The sequence below is a fragment of the Gobio gobio genome (genome assembly GCF_949357685.1).
Source record: "Gobio gobio genome assembly, chromosome: 9".
NCBI lineage: Eukaryota > Metazoa > Chordata > Actinopteri > Cypriniformes > Gobionidae > Gobio > Gobio gobio.
Window position 1 is genome coordinate 57,121,146 of NC_137115.1, and position 22,194 is coordinate 57,143,339.

Genomic DNA, 22,194 nt, shown 5'->3' on the forward strand with positions numbered 1-22,194 from the left:
GGAGGTGGCATGTGTCACAATTACAGACGTGACATTCACGGATTCTCCCTCTCAAAGTCTCTGCGGTTTCATATCTGTGCAGATGTTTCCTCACACACGTGCCATCGAGTCTTTTCTCCTCTTCCCTGAGATGCCCAGTGGCTAAAGGATGACATCATACATTGTAAAAAATGATTTTTTTGTTGTTTTCCAGCACAAATATCTACACATTCATAAATCAAGACACATGCGCTGGAGAAGAGTATGGAGCAGAAACAACACAACCTCTGCCTCCTCAGGCCTCTCCAGCGCTGGAACGCTTCTCTGATATTAATGCGGTAGTGATGATTAATGCGGTATTGATGATATTAATGCGGTATTGATGATATTAATGCGGTATTGATGATATTAATGCGGTATTGATGATTAATGCGGTAGTGATGATATTAATGCGGTAGTGATGATATTAATGCGGTATTGATGATTAATGCGGTATTGATGATTAATGCGGTAGTGATGATATTAATGCGGTAGTGATGATATTAATGCGGTATTGATGATTAATGCGGTATTGATGATATTAATGCGGTATTGATGATTAATGCGGTATATTGATGATATTAATGCGGTATTGATGATTAATGCGGTATTGATGATTAATGCGGTATTGATGATTAATGCGGTATTGATGATATTAATGCGGTATTGATGATATTAACGCGGTATTGATGATATTAACGCGGTATTGATGATATTAATGCGGTATTGATGATATTAACGCGGTATTGATGATTAATGCGGTATTGATGATATTAATGCGGTATTGATGATATTAACGCGGTATTGATGATATTAACGCGGTATTGATGATATTAACGCGGTATATTGATGATATTGACGCGGTATTGATGATATTAACGCGGTATATTGATGATATTAAAGCGGTATTGATGATATTAACGCGGTATTGATGATATTAACGCGGTATATTGATGATATTAATGCGGTATTGATGATATTAACGCGGTATATTGATGATATTAAAGCGGTATTGATGATATTAACGCGGTATATTGATGATATTAACGCGGTATTGATGATATTAACGCGGTATTGATGATATTAATCCGCGGTATTAATGATATTAATGCGGTATTGATGATATCAACGCGCGGTATTGATGATATTAATGCGCGGTATTGATGATATCAACGCGCGGTATTGATGATATTAATGCGGTATTGATGATATTAATGCGGTATTGATAATATTAACGCGCGGTATTGATGATATTAATGCGGTATTGATGATATTAATGCGGTATTGACGATATTAACGCGGTATATTGATGATATTAATGCGGTATTGATGATATTAACGCGGTATTGATGATATTAACGCGGTATTGATGATATTAATGCAGTGTTGATGATATTAACGCGGTATTGATGATATTAACGCGTTATTGATGATATTAACGCTGTATTGATGATATTAACGCGGTATTGATGATATTAACGCGGTATTGATGATATTAATGCAGTGTTGATGATATTAACGCGGTATTGATGATATTAATGCGGTATTGATGATATTAAGGCGGTATTGATGATATTAACGCGGTATTGATGATATTAATGCGGTATTGATGATATTAATGCGGTATTGATGATATTAATGCGCGGTATTGATGATATCAACGCGCGGTATTGATGATATTAATGCGGTATTGATGATATTAATGCGGTATTGATGATATTAATGCGGTATTGATGATATTAATGCGCGGTATTGATGATATCAACGCGCGGTATTGATGATATTAATGCGGTATTGATGATATTAATGCGGTATTGATAATATTAACGCGCGGTATTGATGATATTAATGCGGTATTGATGATATTAATGCGGTATTGACGATATTAACGCGGTATATTGATGATATTAATGCGGTATTGATGATATTAACGCGGTATTGATGATATTAACGCGGTATTGATGATATTAATGCAGTGTTGATGATATTAACGCGGTATTGATGATATTAACGCGTTATTGATGATATTAACGCGGATATTAACGCGGTATTGATGATATTAACGCGGTATTGATGATATTAATGCAGTGTTGATGATATTAACGCGGTATTGATGATATTAATGCGGTATTGATGATATTAAGGCGGTATTGATGATATTAACGCGGTATTGATGATATTAATGCGGTATTGATGATATTAATGCGGTATTGATGATATTAATGCGCGGTATTGATGATATCAACGCGCGGTATTGATGATATTAATGCGGTATTGATGATATTAATGCGGTATTGATGATATTAATGCGGTATTGATGATATTAATGCGGTATTGATGATATTAATGCGCGGTATTGATGATATCAACGCGCGGTATTGATGATATTAATGCGGTATTGATGATATTAATGCGGTATTGATAATATTAACGCGCGGTATTGATGATATTAATGCGGTATTGATGATATTAATGCGGTATTGACGATATTAACGCGGTATATTGATGATATTAATGCAGTATTGATGATATTAAGGCGGTATTGATGATATTAACGCGGTATTGATGATATTAACGCGGTATTGATGATATTAACGCGGTATTGATGATATTAATGCGGTATTGATGATATTAACGCGGTATTGATGATATTAATGCGGTATTGATGATATTAATGATATGATATTAAAGCTCTTGCGTGATCATAGCCCTTCTGATATTCCTTCTATTTTGTAATGTCTCTCAGCCATCTCTCGTTCTACAGTCTTTCTTCAAATCTGCCTCTCGCTCACGTTCTCTCTCCGCCCCATCATGAGTAGACACGCCCCCTACTGCTGATTGGCTTACTCTCTCTCCACCGCATCATGAGTGGGCACACCCCCTACTGCTGATTGGCTCACTCTCCTCCCCCATCATGAGTGGACACACCCCCTACTGCTGATTGGCTCACTCTCCTCCCCCATCATGAGTGGACACACCCCATACTGGTGATGATTGGCTCACTCTTCTCCCACATCATGAGTGGACACGCCCCCTACTGCTGATGATTGGCTCACTCTCCTCCCACATCATGAGTGGACACACCCCCTACTGCTGATTGGCTCACTCTCCTCCCCCATCATGAGTGGACACGCCCCATACTGCTGATGATTGGCTCACTCTTCTCCCACATCATGAGTGAACACGCCCCCTACTGCTGATGATTGGCTCACTCTCCTCCCACATCATGAGTGAACACGCCCCCTACTGGTGATGATTGGCTCACTCTCCTCCCACATCATGAGTGAACACGCCCCCTACTGCTGATGATTGGCTCACTCTCCTCCCACATCATGAGTGAACACGCCCCCTACTGGTGATGATTGGCTCACTCTCCTCCCACATCATGAGTGAACACGCCCCCTACTGCTGATGATTGGCTCACTCTCCTCCCACATCATGAGTGAACACGCCCCCTACTGGTGATGATTGGCTCACTCTCCTCCCACATCATGAGTGGACACACCCCCTACTGCTGATTGGCTCACTCTCCTCCCCCATCATGAGTGGACACGCCCCATACTGCTGATGATTGGCTCACTCTTCTCCCACATCATGAGTGAACACGCCCCCTACTGCTGATGATTGGCTCACTCTCCTCCCACATCATGAGTGAACACGCCCCCTACTGGTGATGATTGGCTCACTCTCCTCCCACATCATGAGTGAACACGCCCCCTACTGCTGATGATTGGCTCACTCTCCTCCCACATCATGAGTGAACACGCCCCCTACTGGTGATGATTGGCTCACTCTCCTCCCACATCATGAGTGAACACGCCCCCTACTGCTGATGATTGGCTCACTCTTCTCCCACATCATGAGTGAACACGCCCCCTACTGCTGATGATTGGCTCACTCTCCTCCCACATCATGAGTGAACACGCCCCCTACTGGTGATGATTGGCTCACTCTCCTCCCACATCATGAGTGAACACGCCCCCTACTGGTGATGATTGGCTCACTCTCCTCCCACATCATGAGTGGACACGCCCCCTACTGCTGATGGTTGGCTACAAGTGTGTTGTGCTGCTCAGTCCCATCAACTTAAGTCATCCTAAGTCTCAAGTAAATGCATCTCAAATGAAGAATGTTTATATATCTGTAATGGAACACATGATGTAGGAGGTTTCGATGAGTTCTCTCTCCCTTTGGGGACGTTCACGCCGGATCCATCGCCGATCCTGTAGTGTGTTAAAAATAGTCCCAGTCTGAGGGAGCGCGGAGGCTTGGCCTCAGGTGAGGGCGTATTCAAACGTGCCTTTCTCCAGCCCCTCCAGTCCATCGTCCCAGCTGGAGGACGGCATGCTACTGTACGGGTCCAGCAGGATCCGGAAACACCGGACGATCAGCAGGCCGAGGAACACCAGCAACATCCCCACGAACGCAAACGCCGTCTTCTGCTCCAGGCTCAGAGAGTAGGCCATGATGTCGCCGCTGCTCATGGCCGCCAGGCTGTGGTTGTAATGAACGCTACACATGTTCCCAGACGAGCCTCGTCATCCTGTGTGCGCCGATCGCTCGAGGGTCACCGCGGATCCTGTGGAGGTGAGGGAGATGGAATCAATCAAACCCACGCTTCTTGAAAGTACTTGAAAGTCCTTGAATTTCAGACACATGGATTCAAGGCCTGGAAAGTACTTGAAAACAAACATAGGTCCTTGAAATGGGTCCTTGATGGGTCCATAGGTCCTTGAATTAAAGGGTTAGTTCACCCGAAAATGAAAATTCTGTCATTAATTCCTCACCCTCATGTGGTTGGACACCCGTCAGTCCTCCGTTCATCTTCAGACACAAATGAAGATATTTTAGTGTAAAGCTGATGCTGAGAAAGGCTTCAGATAGGCCTCCATTGGCATTCAGTTCATTTACACTCACAAGACCCATAAAAGGCACTAAAAACGCCATTACAAAGTCCATCTCACCACAGTGACTCTACAATAATTTTACGATGCGACGACAATAGTTTTTGTGCTCAAAAAAAATCTAAATAACACCTTTATCCAGCTTGTTCTTGTCTTCCGTGTGTGTCTCCACGACGCATGCGTGAGAATATGAGCAGATCCGGCGTTCGGACACATGACCCAGAAGAGATTTGTTTACGAGCAGAGGAAGACGCGCGTGTCTCAGCTGTTGAATTCTACACTGATCGTGCTTTAGGTCTCGGCGAAGTTCTCAAAATGGGGCTAAAGTGAGCATTTGATGGATTCCCGAACGCTGGCGATACGTCATATTCTCGCGCATGCGTCGTGGAGACACACGGAAGACAATACAAGCTGGATAAAGGTGTTATTTAGATTTTTTTTTCGCACAAAAACTATTCGTAAAATTATTGTAGAGCCACTGTGGTGAGATGGACTTTGTAACGACGTTTTTAGTGCCTTTTCTGGGTCTTGTGAGTGTAAATGTACTGAATGCCAATGGAGGCCTATCTGAAGCCTTTCTCAGCATCAGCTTTACACTAAAATATCTTCATTTGTGTCTGAAGATGAACGGAGGTCTGACGGGTGTCCAACCACATGAGGCTCAGTCATTAATGACACAATTTACATTTTTGGGTGAATTAACCCTTTAAGTGTGAACTACATTTTGTTAGAGTAGCATGGTGCTATTACAAAAATTGGCCTTTATGAGCTGCCAAAGCCAGAAAAAAGTGGGAAAAACCTGAAAAAATGGATTGTGATCACCTGCAGTCTGCTCTGCATAATGAGCACATAACGTGGAGCTTTTTAACTAGCTTAGTGCCGGGGAAGTGCAAATTCAGTGATGCTTGGCTCAGTGTTGATCTACATAAAAACTGGTTTATCAAAGTTCCAACGTATAACGCTTAATAAAGTGGTGTTTATCAGCGCAGCGCTCCTTTGTTTACAGAGGTTACTGTGGAAACCAATATATTTCTGCTGTTCCATAAGCGCCATCTACTGTCAAAGAGTGAAATTGCATTTTCAGCGCGCCAGTTGGTTTGTTCAGACTAATGCATATTAACCCATATTTTTTCACAAAGTTGTAAATGTTAACTGGTGGATCGATGAGAAGCTAATGTGCTTTTATAACATATCTAGAATATTAAGTTTTATTAATATATTAATATAAATATAAAGTTGTATTAGTATTAGTATAAAGTAAGTCATTTTAGTCCTTTTATGGTTTAGGATGTTTCCACAAACACTGATCTCACCCTGTGCAGGTCTTAAAAGCCTTAAAATAGATTTTTAAAAAGATACCATGTACAGGTGATTAATAAATAATTTTGCATATTTTTAATGCCTAACAAATAACTTGTCCATATCTTTTCATTTAATTGGAAAATTCATGTATACAATATTATCTCTATATTTTGATGTTTTAATGAAGTAATGATTTATAAAAAAGAAAACTAAAACCAGTGTTTTAAATGAATGTTAAAAGCAGGAATTGTTAAATGTTAAACTGCAGCTCTCTTTAAAAGCTCCCTCTCTTGTCCACTCCACCAGCCTTTCTCCTCATTAGATTTTTAAAAAAGTTGCATGCCCCTAAAATTGTATTTAGTTGTCAGAATATGCCTTAGCGTTACTGCAGTAATGATAGACACAGGTACAGTAGGTGTTTGATATACTGTGCAGATTGGCAGTAACACACCCACATTTAACGTATTTATTATGCATGATTTAAAATAAAAGGTGCTTTAAAAAGTCCTTGAATCTGGTGTGCATGAAAGAGTGGGAACCCTGGGGAGTATTTCTCCATGGGTATGTTTACACGTAAAGTTTTCCTTCGCATTTTTCGCACAGGCGACACCAAATCTGCAAAAATGACTAAAAATGCTGTATTCTGCTGCCAGGCCAGTAGGTGGCGATGTCACTTTGTAAAGAAACACTGCCTATAGACTGAACACGTAATGCACATGCAAATTCACACTTCTGTAGTTTGTTTACACACAAACTTGCACTTCGAAACCCGTTTTCAAAAGTTTGCGTTTTCTGTCCCCCAAAACGCCATTGTCGAGTAAATGAATGACCAAAGCGCATAAAAAGTTTGATGTTTTTATTGTTTTTAGTCCCCTATATCAGTGTCAGTGTTTCTGAACTCCTCAAACGCCTCCATTGTAGTCTTGATATTGTGACATTAGTCTATACATCATTATATTAGTCTACATATTCATTATATTAGTCTATATATTCATTATATTAGTCTACATATTCATTATATTAGTCTACATATTCATTATATTAGTCTATATATTCATTATATTAGTCTACATATTCATTATATTAGTCTATATATTCATTATATTAGTCTACATATTCATTATATTAGTCTACATATTCATTATATTAGTCTACATATTCATTATATTAGTCTACATATTCATTATATTAGTCTATATATTCATTATATTAGTCTATATATTCATTATATTAGTCTATATATTCATTATATTAGTCTATATATTCATTATATTAGTCTACATATTCATTATATTAGTCTACATATTCATTATATTAGTCTATATATTCATTATATTAGTCTACATATTCATTATATTAGTCTACATATTCATTATATTAGTCTACATATTCATTATATTAGTCTACATATTCATTATATTAGTCTATATATTCATTATATTAGTCTATATATTCATTATATTAGTCTATATATTCATTATATTAGTCTATATATTCATTATATTAGTCTATATATATTCATTATATTAGTCTACATATTCATTATATTAGTCTATACATCATTATATTAGTCTACATATTCATTATATTAGTCTATATATTCATTATATTAGTCTATATATTCATTATATTAGTCTATATATTCATTATATTAGTCTATATATTCATATATTAGTCTATATATTCATTATATTAGTCTATGTATTCATTATATTAGTCTATATATTCATTATATTAGTCTATATATTCATTATATTAGTCTACATATTCATTATATTAGTCTACATATTCATTATATTAGTCTACATATTCATTATATTAGTCTACATATTCATTATATTAGTCTATATATTCATTATATTAGTCTATATATTCATTATATTAGTCTATATATTCATTATATTAGTCTATATATTCATTATATTAGTCTATATATATTCATTATATTAGTCTACATATTCATTATATTAGTCTATACATCATTATATTAGTCTACATATTCATTATATTAGTCTATATATTCATTATATTAGTCTATATATTCATTATATTAGTCTATATATTCATTATATTAGTCTATATATTCATATATTAGTCTATATATTCATTATATTAGTCTATGTATTCATTATATTAGTCTATATATTCATTATAGTAGTCTACATATTCATTATATTAGTCTATATATTCATTATATTAGTCTATGTATTCATTATATTAGTCTATATATTCATTATATTAGTCTATATATTCATTATATTAGTCTATGTATTCATTAGTCTATATATTCATTATTTTAGTCTAAATATTAATTATATTAGTCTATATATTCATTATATTAGTCTTTATTTTCTTATATTAGTCTATATATTCATTATATTAGTCTATGTATTCATTAGTCTATATATTCATTATTTTAGTCTAAATATTAATTATATTAGTCTATATATTCATTATATTAGTCTTTATTTTCTTATATTAGTCTGTATATTCATTATATTAGTCTATATATTCATAATATTAGTCTATATATTCATTATATTAGTCTGTATATTCATTATATTAGTCTATATATTCATTATATTAGTCTATATATTCATAATATTAGTCTATATATTCATTATATATTCATTATTCAAAAGTTTGCGTTTTCTGTCCCCCAAAACGCCATTGTCGAGTAAATGAATGACCAAAGCGCATAAAAAGTTTGATGTTTTTATTGTTTTTAGTCCCCTATATCAGTGTCAGTGTTTCTGAACTCCTCAAACGCCTCCATTGTAGTCTTGATATTGTGACATTAGTCTATACATCATTATATTAGTCTACATATTCATTATATTAGTCTACATATTCATTATATTAGTCTACATATTCATTATATTAGTCTACATATTCATTATATTAGTCTACATATTCATTATATTAGTCTACATATTCATTATATTAGTCTATATATTCATTATATTAGTCTATATATTCATTATATTAGTCTATATATTCATTATATTAGTCTATATATTCATTATATTAGTCTATATATATTCATTATATTAGTCTACATATTCATTATATTAGTCTATACATCATTATATTAGTCTACATATTCATTATATTAGTCTATATATTCATTATATTAGTCTATATATTCATTATATTAGTCTATATATTCATTATATTAGTCTATATATTCATTATATTAGTCTATATATTCATTATATTAGTCTATGTATTCATTAGTCTATATATTCATTATTTTAGTCTAAATATTAATTATATTAGTCTATATATTCATTATATTAGTCTTTATTTTCTTATATTAGTCTATATATTCATTATATTAGTCTATGTATTCATTATATTAGTCTATATATTCATTATAGTAGTCTACATATTCATTATATTAGTCTATATATTCATTATATTAGTCTATGTATTCATTATATTAGTCTATATATTCATTATATTAGTCTATATATTCATTATATTAGTCTATGTATTCATTAGTCTATATATTCATTATTTTAGTCTAAATATTAATTATATTAGTCTATATATTCATTATATTAGTCTTTATTTTCTTATATTAGTCTATATATTCATTATATTAGTCTATGTATTCATTAGTCTATATATTCATTATTTTAGTCTAAATATTAATTATATTAGTCTATATATTCATTATATTAGTCTTTATTTTCTTATATTAGTCTGTATATTCATTATATTAGTCTATATATTCATAATATTAGTCTATATATTCATTATATTAGTCTGTATATTCATTATATTAGTCTATATATTCATTATATTAGTCTATATATTCATAATATTAGTCTATATATTCATTATATTAGTCTGTATATTCATTATATTAGTCTATATATTCATTATATTAGTCTATATATTCATAATATTAGTCTATATATTCATTATATTAGTCTTTATTTTCTTATATTAGTCTATATTTTCATTATATTAGTCTATATATTCATTATATTAGTCTATATATTCATTATATTAGTCTGTATATTCATTATATTAGTCTATATATTCATTATATTAGTCTATATATTCATAATATTAGTCTATATATTCATTATATTAGTCTTTATTTTCTTATATTAGTCTATATTTTCATTATATTAGTCTATATATTCATTATATTAGTCTATATATTCATTATATTAGTCTATATATTCATTATTTTAGTCTATATATTCATTATATTAGTCTATATATTCATTATATTAGTCTTTATTTTCTTATATTAGTCTATATTTTCATTGTATTAGTCTATATATTCATTATATTAGTCTATATATTCATTATATTAGTCTATATATTCATTATTTTAGTCTATATATTCATTATATTAGTCTATATATTCATTATATTAGTCTTTATTTTCTTATATTAGTCTATATTTTCATTATATTAGTCTATATATTCATTATATTAGTCTATATATTCATTATATTAGTCTATATATTCATTATTTTAGTCTATATATTCATTTTATTAGTCTATATATTCATTATATTAGTCTTTATTTTCTTATATTAGTCTATATTTTCATTATATTAGTCTATATATTCATTATATTAGTCTATATATTCTTTAGTCTATATATTCATTATATTAGTCTACATATTCATTATATTAGTCTATATAATCATTATATTGGTCAACATATTCATTATAGTAGTCTATATATTCATTATTTTAGTCTAAATATTAATTATATTAGTCTATATATTCATTATATTAGTCTACATATTCATTATATTAGTCTATATATTCATTATATTAGTCTATATATTCATTAGTCTATATTAACATTATATTAGTCTACATATTCATTAGTCTATATTAACATTATATTAGTCTACATATTCATTATATTAGTCAATATATTCATCATATTAGTCTATATATTCATTATAAGTCTATATATTCATTATATTAGTCTATATATTCATTATATTAGTCTACATATTCATTATATTAGTCTATATAATCATTATATTAGTCTATATATTCATTATATTAGTCTATATATTCATTATTTTAGTCTATATATTATATTAGTCTATATATTCATTATATTAGTCTGTATATTTATTATATTAGTCTATATATTCATTATATTAGTCTATATATTCATTATATTAGTCTATATATTCATTATATTAGTCTATATATTCATTAGTTTATATATTCATTATAGTAGTCTATATATTCATTATATTAGTCTATATATTCATTATATTAGTCTATATATTCATTATATTAGTCTATATATTCATTATATTAGTCTATATATTCATTAGTTTATATATTCATTATAGTAGTCTATATATTCATTATATTAGTCTATATATTCATTATATTAGTCTATATATTCATTATATTAGTCTATATATTCATTATATTAGTCTATATATTCATTAGTCTATATATTCATTATATTAGTCTACATATTCATTATATTAGTCTATATATTCATTAAATTAGTCTATATATTCATTATATTAGTCTGTATATTCATTATATTAGTCTATATATTCATTATATTAGTCTACATATTCATTATATTAGTCTACATATTCATTAGTCTATACATCATTATATTAGTCTACATAATCATTATATTAGTCTATATATTCATTATATTAGTCTATACATCATTATATTAGTCTACATAATCATTATATTAGTCTATATATTCATTATATTAGTCTATATATTCATTATTTTAGTCTATATTCATTATATTAGTCTATATATTCATTATATTAGTCTACATAATCATTATATTAGTCTATATATTCATTATATTAGTCTATATATTCATTATTTTAGTCTATATTCATTATATTAGTCTACATATTCATTAGTCTATATTAACATTATATTAGTCTACATATTCATTATATTAGTCTATATATTCATCATATTAGTCTATATATTCATTATATAAGTCTGTATATTCATTATATTAGTCTATATATTCATTATATTAGTCTACATATTCATTATATTAGTCTATATAATCATTATATTAGTCTATATATTCATTATATTAGTCTATATATTCATTATTTTAGTCTATATATTATATTAGTCTATATATTCATTATATTAGTCTGTATATTTATTATATTAGTCTATATATTCATTATATTATTAGTCTATATATTCATTATATTAGTCTATATATTCATTAGTTTATATATTCATTATAGTAGTCTATATATTCATTATATTAGTCTATATATTCATTATATTAGTCTATATATTCATTATATTAGTCTATATATTCATTAGTCTATATATTCATTATATTAGTCTACATATTCATTATATTAGTCTATATATTCATTAAATTAGTCTATATATTCATTATATTAGTCTGTATATTCATTATATTAGTCTATATATTCATTATATTAGTCTATATATTCATTATATTAGTCTGTATATTCATTAGTCTATATATTCATTATATTAATCTATATATTCATTATATTAGTCTGTATATTCATTATATTAGTCTGTTTACTCATTATATGAGTCTGTATATTCATTATATTAGTCTATATATTCATTATATTAGTCTGTATATTCATTATATTAGTCTGTATATTCATTATATTAGTCCATATATTCATTATATTAGTCTATATATTCATTTAATTAGTCCATATATTCATTATATTAGTCCATATATTCATTATATTAGTCTGTATATTCATTATATTAGTCCATATATTCATTATATTAGTCCATATATTCATTATATTAGTCCATATATTCATTATATTAGTCTATATATTCATTATATTAGTCTATATATTCATTATATTAGTCCATATATTCATTATATTAGTCCATATATTCATTATATTAGTCCATATATTCATTATATTAGTCCATATATTCATTATATTAGTCTATATATTCATTATATTAGTCCATATATTCATTATATTAGTCCATATATTCATTATATTAGTCCATATATTCATTATATTAGTCTATATATTCATTATATTAGTCTGTATATTCATTATATTAGTCTATATATTCATTATATTAGTCTATATATTCATTATATTAGTCTGTATATTCATTATATTAGTCTGTATATTCATTATATTAGTCTGTATATTCATTATATTAGTCCATATATTCATTATATTAGTCCATATATTCATTATATTAGTCTGTATATTCATTATATTAGTCCATATATTCATTATATTAGTCTATATATTCATTTAATTAGTCCATATATTCATTATATTAGTCCATATATTCATTATATTAGTCTGTATATTCATTATATTAGTCCATATATTCATTATATTAGTCCATATATTCATTATATTAGTCTATATATTCATTATATTAGTCTATATATTCATTATATTAGTCCATATATTCATTATATTAGTCTATATATTCATTATATTAGTCTATATATTCATTATATTAGTCCATATATTCATTATATTAGTCCATATATTCATTATATTAGTCTGTATATTCATTATATTAGTCTGTATATTCATTATATTAGTCCATATATTCATTATATTAGTCTATATATTCATTATATTAGTCTATATATTCATTATATTAGTCCATATATTCATTATATTAGTCCATATATTCATTATATTAGTCTATATATTCATTATATTAGTCTGTATATTCATTATATTAGTCCATATATTCATTATATTAGTCTATATATTCATTATATTAGTCTATATATTCATTATATTAGTCCATATATTCATTATATTTGTCTATATATTCATTATATTAGTCTGTATATTCATTATATTAGTCCATATATTCATTATATTAGTCTATATATTCATTATATTAGTCTATATATTCATTATATTAGTCCATATATTCATTATATTAGTCTATATATTCATTATATTAGTCCATATATTCATTATATTAGTCCATATATTCATTATATTAGTCTATATATTCATTATATTAGTCCATATATTCATTATATTAGTCTATATATTCATTATATTAGTCTGTATATTCATTATATTAGTCTATATATTCATTATATTAGTCCATATATTCATTATATTAGTCTATATATTCATTATATTAGTCTATATATTCATTATATTAGTCCATATATTCATTATATTAGTCTATATATTAATTATATTCTACTGAACCTGTGACAGATGTCTGGATTATTAATGTGTGTTTATGATAATGACAGTCACTGTGTGTTAATGATTATATTTCAACTACGAATTGAAGTAAAAACATAGATAATTTAGATGTTAATGCTGATGGGATGTCCACACAATCTGTTATTTGAGTGTTGATTATTATATCTGAACATGAATATCAGAGTTTATGCTCATAGTGTGGGCTCTGTGTTTTAATATTACAGTAACGTGTGAGGAAGGGCTCCTGTAGTTTATCTTTAACACACTTTGAGTTATGATTAAGTTGTGTTGTGAGACACGATGTGTTCAGGAAACTCTGTTTAATAATAGAAAAGCTGTGTTATATTTAGTTTTCTCTCCTGCTGTACCGAGCCATGACACCGTCACACCCCTCATGTACATTGTGGAGCATGCAAACTTCCTTCAAGTCTTTAATCATCGTGATGTGTGTGTGAAAGCGAATGAATCTGCTGATGCTGTGTTTGTGTTTCTAAGAGCAGAACTATCAGCTGTGGACTCAAATGGACTGTCACTGAGAAGTTCTAACAATAGACAGTGTTCACTGGCATTAATGCATAAGCACTGTCTGTCTGTGTGTGTGTGTGTGTGTGTGTGTGTGTGTGTGTGTGTGTGTGTGTGTGTGTGTGTGTGTGTGTGTGTGTGTGTGTGTGTGTGTGTGTGTGTGTGTGTGTGTGTGTGTAGCCCTGGACTCTTATGCTCGATTAGTAACCAGCAGCACGCGCGCGTCTAATCACAGGTGATATGAATGTCTCACAGAATGCAGTGCAGCAAACACACTTGAGGAATCTCAGCGCTTTTGCAGAGTCAGAGATTGCGACATCTTTAATCGGAGACTTGAGTCGGCACACACACACACACACACACACAGGCGAACGACCTGTTGCATTCCAGCATTATCGTATGTTTGCATGCATGCTTGGGAACAGTTTCAGAGAGACAGGAGGAGGAGGAGGAGGAGGAGGAGGAGGGTGTGGATGAGCAGCAGGTGGCTGAGGAACGACACACACACACACATGCATCTGAGCTCAAATCCCAAGCATCTCACCTTCATTCGGTCTCGTTGTGTCAGACCTGGTCAGTGTGTTATTCCTGCTGTCGTTCCCCTCATCCCTGCAGAGGAGCGTGTCGGAGCGCTGGAGTTCCTCTGGCTCGGCTGACGGAGGGAGGGAGAGACTGAAGCGCTCTCTCTCTCTCTCTCTCTCTCTCTCTCTCTCTCTCTCTCTCTCTCTCTCTCTCTCTCTCTCTCTCTCTCTCTCGCTGTCCTCCTCCCGCCTGCGCCTCCTGAGGTCTGTGTGTGGATCTGCCTACACACACACACACACTCTCTCTCTCTCTCTCTCTCTCTCTCTCTCTCTCTCTCTCTCTCTCAGATCGGCAACCACTTGTTAGTCTCAACTGCTGATGCTCTCGATTCTTGCGCTCCTGTTTGTCGCTGAATGTGACGGGAATGTCTCGAGATGAGAGCGCGGAGGTGGGATGGCGTTTTCTGGACCTTGTTCTTAAAGGGATGGTTGATTGCCCCTTTTTACAAGATGTGAAATAAGTCTCTGATGTCCCCTGCGTGTGTGTGAAGTTTCAGCTCAAAATACCCCACAGATCATTTTTTATAGCATGTTAAAATTGTCACTGTTTGAGGGTGTTTTTGTGTGTGTCCCTTTAAATGCAAATGAGCTGCTGCTGAGGGGGCGGAGCTTCAAGAGCTCGTGTTAGCAGCTCTGATGACCTCGTGCAGACAGGAAATGAATAGCTTTGAGCGTTGTAACTGTGAGCGTCGTAACTTTGAGCGTCGTAACTTTGAGCATCGTAACTTTGAGCGTCTTAACTTTGAGCGCTGTAACTTTTAACGTCGTAACTTTGAGCGTCGTAAACTTTGAGCGTCGTAACTTTGAGCATTGTAACTTTGAGCGTTGTAACTTTGAGCGTTGTAACTGTGAGCGTTGTAACTTTGAGCGTCGTAACTTTGAGCGTCATAACTTTGAGCGTCATAACTTTGAGCGTTGTAACTTTGAGCGTTGTAACTTTGAGCGTTGTAACTTTGAGCGTCGTAACTTTGAGCGTCATAACTTTGAGCGTTGTAACTTTGAGCGTTGTAACTTTTAGCGTCGTAACTTTGAGCGTCGTAACTTTGAGCGTTGTAACTTTGAGCGTCGTAACTGTGAGCGTTGTAACTTTGAGCGTCGTGACTTTGAGCGTCATAACTTTGAGCGTTGTAACTGTGAGCGGCGTAACTTTGAACGTCGTAACTTTGAGCGTCGTAACTTTGAGCGTCGTAACTTTGAGCGTTGTAACTTTGAGCGTTGTAACTGTGAGTGTTGAAACTTTTAGCGTCGTAACTTTGAGCGTCGTAACTTTGAGCGTCGTAACTTTGAGCGTCGTAACTGTGAGCGTCGTGACTTTGAACGTCGTGACTTTGAGCGTCGTGACTTTGAGCGTCGTGACTTTGAGCGTTGTAACTTTGAGCGTTGTAACTTTGAGCGTTGTAACTGAGCGTCGTAACTTTTAGCGTCGTAACTGAACGTCGTAACTTTGAACGTCGTAACTTTGAACGTCTTAACTTTGAACGTCGTAACTGTGAGCGTCGTAACTGTGAGCGGCGTAACTTTGAACGTCGTAACTTTGAGTGTCTTAACTGTGAGCGTCTTAACTGTGAGCGTCGTAACTTTGAGCGTTCTAACTTTGAGCGTCGTAACTGAGCGTCGTAACTTTGAATGTTCTAACTGTGAGCGTCGTAACTTTGAGCGTCGTAACTGTGAGTGTCGTAACTTTAAGCGTTGTAAGTTTGAGCGTCTTAACTGTGAGCGTTGTAACTTTGAGCGTTCTAACTTTGAGCGTCGTAACTGTGAGTGTCGTAACTTTTAGCGTCGTAACTTTGAGCGTCGTAACTTTGAGCGTCGTAACTTTGGGCGTCTTAACTTCGAGCGTTGTAACTGAGCGTCGTAACTTTTAGCATCGTAACTGTGAGCGTCGTTACTTTGAGCGTCGTAACTGTGAGCGTCGTAACTTTGGGCGTTGTAACTGTGAGCGTCGTAACTTTGAGCGTCGTAACTTTGAGCGTCGTAACTGTGAGCGTCGTAACTGTGAGCGTCGTAACTTTGAGCATCGTAACTTTGAGCGTCGTAACTGTAAGCGTCGTAACTGAGTATCGTAACTGTGAGCGTCGTAACTTTGAGCGTCGTAACTGTGAGCGTCGTAACTGTGAGCGTCGTAACTTTGAGCATCGTAACTTTGAGCGTCGTAACTGTAAGCGTCATAACTGAGTATCGTAACTTTGAGAGTTGTAACTTTGAGCGTCGTTACTGTGAGCGTCGTAACTGTGAGCGTCGTAACTGAGCGTCGAAACTTTTAGCGTCGTAGCTTTGAGCGTCGTAACTTTGAGCGTCGTAACTTTGGGCGTCTTAACTTCGAGCGTTGTAACTGAGCGTCGTAACTTTTAGCATCGTAACTGTGAGCGTCGTTACTTTGAGCGTCGTAACTGAGCGTCGTAACTTTGGGCGTTGTAACTGTGAGCGTCGTAACTTTGAGCGTCGTAACTGTGAGCGTCGTAACTGTGAGCATCGTAACTTTGAGCGTCGTAACTGTAAGCGTCGTAACTGAGTATCGTAACTTTGAGAGTTGTAACTTTGAGAGTTGTAACTTTGAGCGTCGTTACTGTGAGCGTCGTAACTGTGAGCGTCGTAACTGAGCGTCGTAACTTTGAGCGTCGTAACTTTGAGCGTCGTAACTTTGAGCGTCGTAACTTTGAGCGTCTTAACTTTGAGCGCTGTAACTTTTAACGTCGTAACCTTGAGCGTCGTAACTTTGAGCGTCGTAACTTTGAGCGTCGTAACTTTGAGCGTTGTAATTGTGAGCATCTTAACTGTGAGCGGCGTAACTTTGAGCGTCATAACTTTGAGCGTTGTAACTTTGAGCGTTGTAACTTTTAGCGTCGTAACTTTGAGCGTTGTAACTTTGAGCGTCGTGACTTTGAGCGTCGTAACTTTGAGCGTTGTAACTGTGAACGTTGTAACTGTGAGCGCCGTAACTTTTAGCGTCGTAACTTTGAACGTCGTAACTTTGAGCGTCGTAACTTTGAGCGTTGTAACTTTGAGCGTTGTAACTGTGAGTGTTGTAACTTTTAGCGTCGTAACTTTGAACGTCGTAACTTTGAGCGTCGTAACTTTGAACGTCGGGACTTTGAGCGTCGTAACTTTGAGCGTCTTAACTGTGAGCGTCTTAACTGTGAGCGTCGTAACTTTAAGCGTTCTAACTTTGAGCGTCGTAACTGTGAGCGTCGTAACTTTGAATGTTCTAACTGTGAGCGTCGTAACTTTGAACGTTCTAACTTTGAGCGTCGTAACTGTGAGTGTCGTAACTTTAAGCGTTCTAACTTTGAGCGTCTTAACTGTGAGCGTTGTAACTTTGAGCGTCCTAACTTTGAGCGTCCTAACTGTGAGTGTCGTAACTTTTAGCGTCCTAACTTTGAGCGTCGTAACTTTGAGCGTCGTAACTTTGGGCGTCTTAACTTCGAGCATTGTAACTGAGCGTCGTAACTTTGAGCATCGTAACTGTGAGCGGCGTTACTTTGAGCGTCGTAACTGTGAGCGTCGTAACTTTGGGCGTTGTAACTGTGAGCGTCGTAACTTTGAGCGTCATTACTGTGAGCGTCGTAACTGTGAGCGTCGTAACTGAGTGTCGTAACTTTGAGAGTTGTAACTTTGAGCGTCGTAACTGTGAGCGTCGTAACTGTGAGCGTCGTAACTTTGAGCATCGTAACTTTGAGCGTCGTAACTGTAAGCGTCGTAACTGAGTGTCGTAACTTTGAGAGTTGTAACTTTGAGCGGCGTTACTGTGAGCGTCGTAACTGTGAGCGTCGTAACTGTGAGCGTCGTAACTTTGAGAGTTGTAACTGAGCGTCGTTACTGTGAGCGTTGTAACTGTGAGCGTCGTGACTTTGAGCGTCGTAACTGTGAGCGTTGTAACTTTTAGCGTTGTAACTTTGAGTGTCGTAATTATTATTTGATTAACGATTAAAGGTGGGGTAGGTAAGTCTGATCTAAAACACTTTTGTCCAAATTTGTTTAAACTGTCTTTATATGTCAATACATAATTAAAATTTAAGTACTCTGAAAAAGAGAGTATAAAAATCGAGTGACTCTAGACTTTTTAATCTGCAATAAACACCGCTCATTATTTTCGTTCGGGCCGAATCAAGTGATTGGCTTGGGCGCCTGTCACTCTCTCTCGTTACCATGGCTACCGCCGCTTTTGCTCCAGGATCCGCCCACATGCGCCCCACTGTTGCCAAGTCGAGCTACTTCAAACACTTGCCGCGGCTGTTTTTCATGTCCGCGGGTTGAAGCGACCCCAATTATGTGATGTTTTGCCCCGGGATTTGCGAATTTTAGCAGGCATCCCTACCAAAAAGACATATTTTACCCCCCAAACGCGATTTTTACCGGAGAAACACAATTGGGCTTGTTTTGGGCTAGTTTTGAGTAGCAATTGGGCGGATGTTGTTGTGAAAACCTGGCAACCCTGGCGCACCCGTTTGAGTTCAAGAGGCTGTATTTCTGCTGGACAGGTCATCTTTCATTTTGATTATACATTTTTTTGGTTTATGTTTTCATGAAGCATGTCTCACTAGCACACGTAGCTGCCTAATATAGCTAACATAACATTACTTAGCATAAAGTTACAATGTTATACACTTAGGGAACCATTAGATGATACACACTCAATATGCTCGAGTGTTGAATTTCGCAAAATGTAACTTTAGATAACAAAATGCATGTGTAAAAGCTAGTACACCGCATCCAGGAACTTTCTTTAGAACTAAGTTAGCTTTAGCTGCTACGCTCTGTCTAAACTCTTCTACCATGTTCACCGGGAACTTTACCTGCATGTTTATTTCGGCCCATGGTTTGTTTTTATATTCTCTACCTATGTTTTTATCTTGTATCTGTGTGTGTCGTAGACACTGTGTTGTGTGTGTATTTTGAACTTTACCAGTATCGTTATTCTAGCTTGATAGTGAGTACTAAAAGACATCTTATTTGTTTATATTCATAATGATAAAGTTAGATTTTTTATTACATGTGATTCTGACATGATGTCACTACATGCACTTCTTCTCCGCTCGTCTCAGGTTAATAATGCGTCTTTAGCTGAGCTGATCGCGGTGGGCGTGTCCATGTGTTTTGGGGGCGTGGCTTTGGAAAGAGCCCAGAAGGGAGAAGGTGGAGTGAATGGAAATAATGAGCTGTCTTTAAAACAGTCGTGAGAGGTCTACAGACACTCAATTTTCATACTTTCTTTTTCAGAGTACTTACATTTAAATTATGTATTGATATATAAAGAAACTTTAAACAAATTTGGAAAAAAAGTTTTTTAACCAAATCCTACTTACCCTACCTTTAATATTAAAAATGGATTTATATCAATAAATAACAAAAATAAGATTAAACTAAATAAAGATGATTAAAATAAAACATTTGATTAAATAATTAATTAATTAATTAATATTAAACATATTATTAAATATTAAACATAAAATAAGATTAAATAACATAAATAAAAAATATTCAAATTGATTAAATAACTAAAAATATATTAAAATAAATAAAACATTTATTTAAAATAACAAATAAATATTAGAAACTGATTTTGATAGATAAATAACAATATCAAAACAATGTAATATAAACTAAACATTTTCCGAATAATATTTTATACATTTATAATATTAATATTGTGAGAGTCTCATGATGGGGTCCTGCGAGCAAAGATGATCAGTTTTTTTATGTGATGCGCTCATTATAAAACGAGTTTATTGCACATCATAATGACTCTCACATTATTCATTTAGCAGACGCTTTTATGTGAAGCAACTTCGAGGAATACAAGAGATTCGTCTTAAACACGAGACGTTCAGATGAAGAAGTTTTATTTGTTTTTATTTGCCCTACATTTGTTCTTGTTTGTGAAGCGTTTCACTCGATATACGGCACAATAGAGATTATGACATCATAACAAATTAAATTAAACAATTTTAAAAATGTGTAAATGAGCGCATTTAGACAAGATCTAGTTTGGTCATATATTAAGGTTTGAGGACCTGATAAGCTTATTTTCTTTATTCGTCTGTATATTTTATTTATGTGTATCTTTCTGTTTTAATAGTTCGAGATAAAGATTTAATTCATTCATTATTTTCCTGATTACTGTGAAGCTCTGAAACTACTGTATAAAGCGTTATAGAATTAAAAGGGACTTTTCTTGAATTTGAAAGCTAGATAATGAGGAACACAAATGCATTTATCTCGGTGACTTTCACACATTTTAGAGGAAAACTAATATTTCAGCAAGTGGTGCTTGGCACATGAAATAAAAAATATCCAGCAAAATCCGTCGCCATTTTGCTCTCGCGTGACGCGTCACGCGTGTGTCCTCGCGATAACTGAGCGCGGGCGCGCGCTTGTGAGAGAGCAGCAGTGATGGCGGACGAGGAGCTGGCGCTGGATCTGACTGACAACAAGCAGGAAGAATCAGCCGAATCTCCGACTGACGAAGGAGAACCGGAGCCCGAGCAGACACAGGACAACACAAATGGCGTCAAAACGTAATTCCAAGCTTTTTAAGTCATATATCCTGCGTGTTTTGCCTCTATTACGTATGTGTTGTTTGCGCGGCCTGCGCGCGAGCGAAGCGCGTTCTTCACAGAGAAAAAGAAACGCGTTTATTTCTTCCTTCAG

General features: G+C 33.5%; 2 protein-coding genes across 2 annotated transcripts in view; one reads left to right on the forward strand and one right to left on the reverse strand.

Annotated features, from left to right (window-relative positions):
• Positions 1 to 4,292: 4,292 nt before the first annotated feature.
• ctxn2 (cortexin 2) lies at positions 4,293 to 4,538 on the reverse strand (the record flags this gene model as incomplete). Its single annotated transcript, XM_079825157.1, has 1 exon — positions 4,293 to 4,538. One exon carries the CDS (start codon positions 4,536 to 4,538, stop codon positions 4,293 to 4,295), a length of 246 nt encoding a protein of 81 aa, XP_079681283.1.
• Positions 4,539 to 21,925: 17,387 nt separating this feature from the next.
• The window catches only part of myef2 (myelin expression factor 2), a 32,056-nt gene continuing 31,787 nt past the window's right edge, over positions 21,926 to 22,194 (forward strand). Inside the window, exon 1 of the mRNA XM_079825186.1 lies at positions 21,926 to 22,061. Within this exon, the coding sequence (XP_079681312.1) occupies positions 21,937 to 22,061 (125 nt within the window). The 5' untranslated portion in view covers positions 21,926 to 21,936. The remainder of the gene's footprint in view (positions 22,062 to 22,194) is intronic.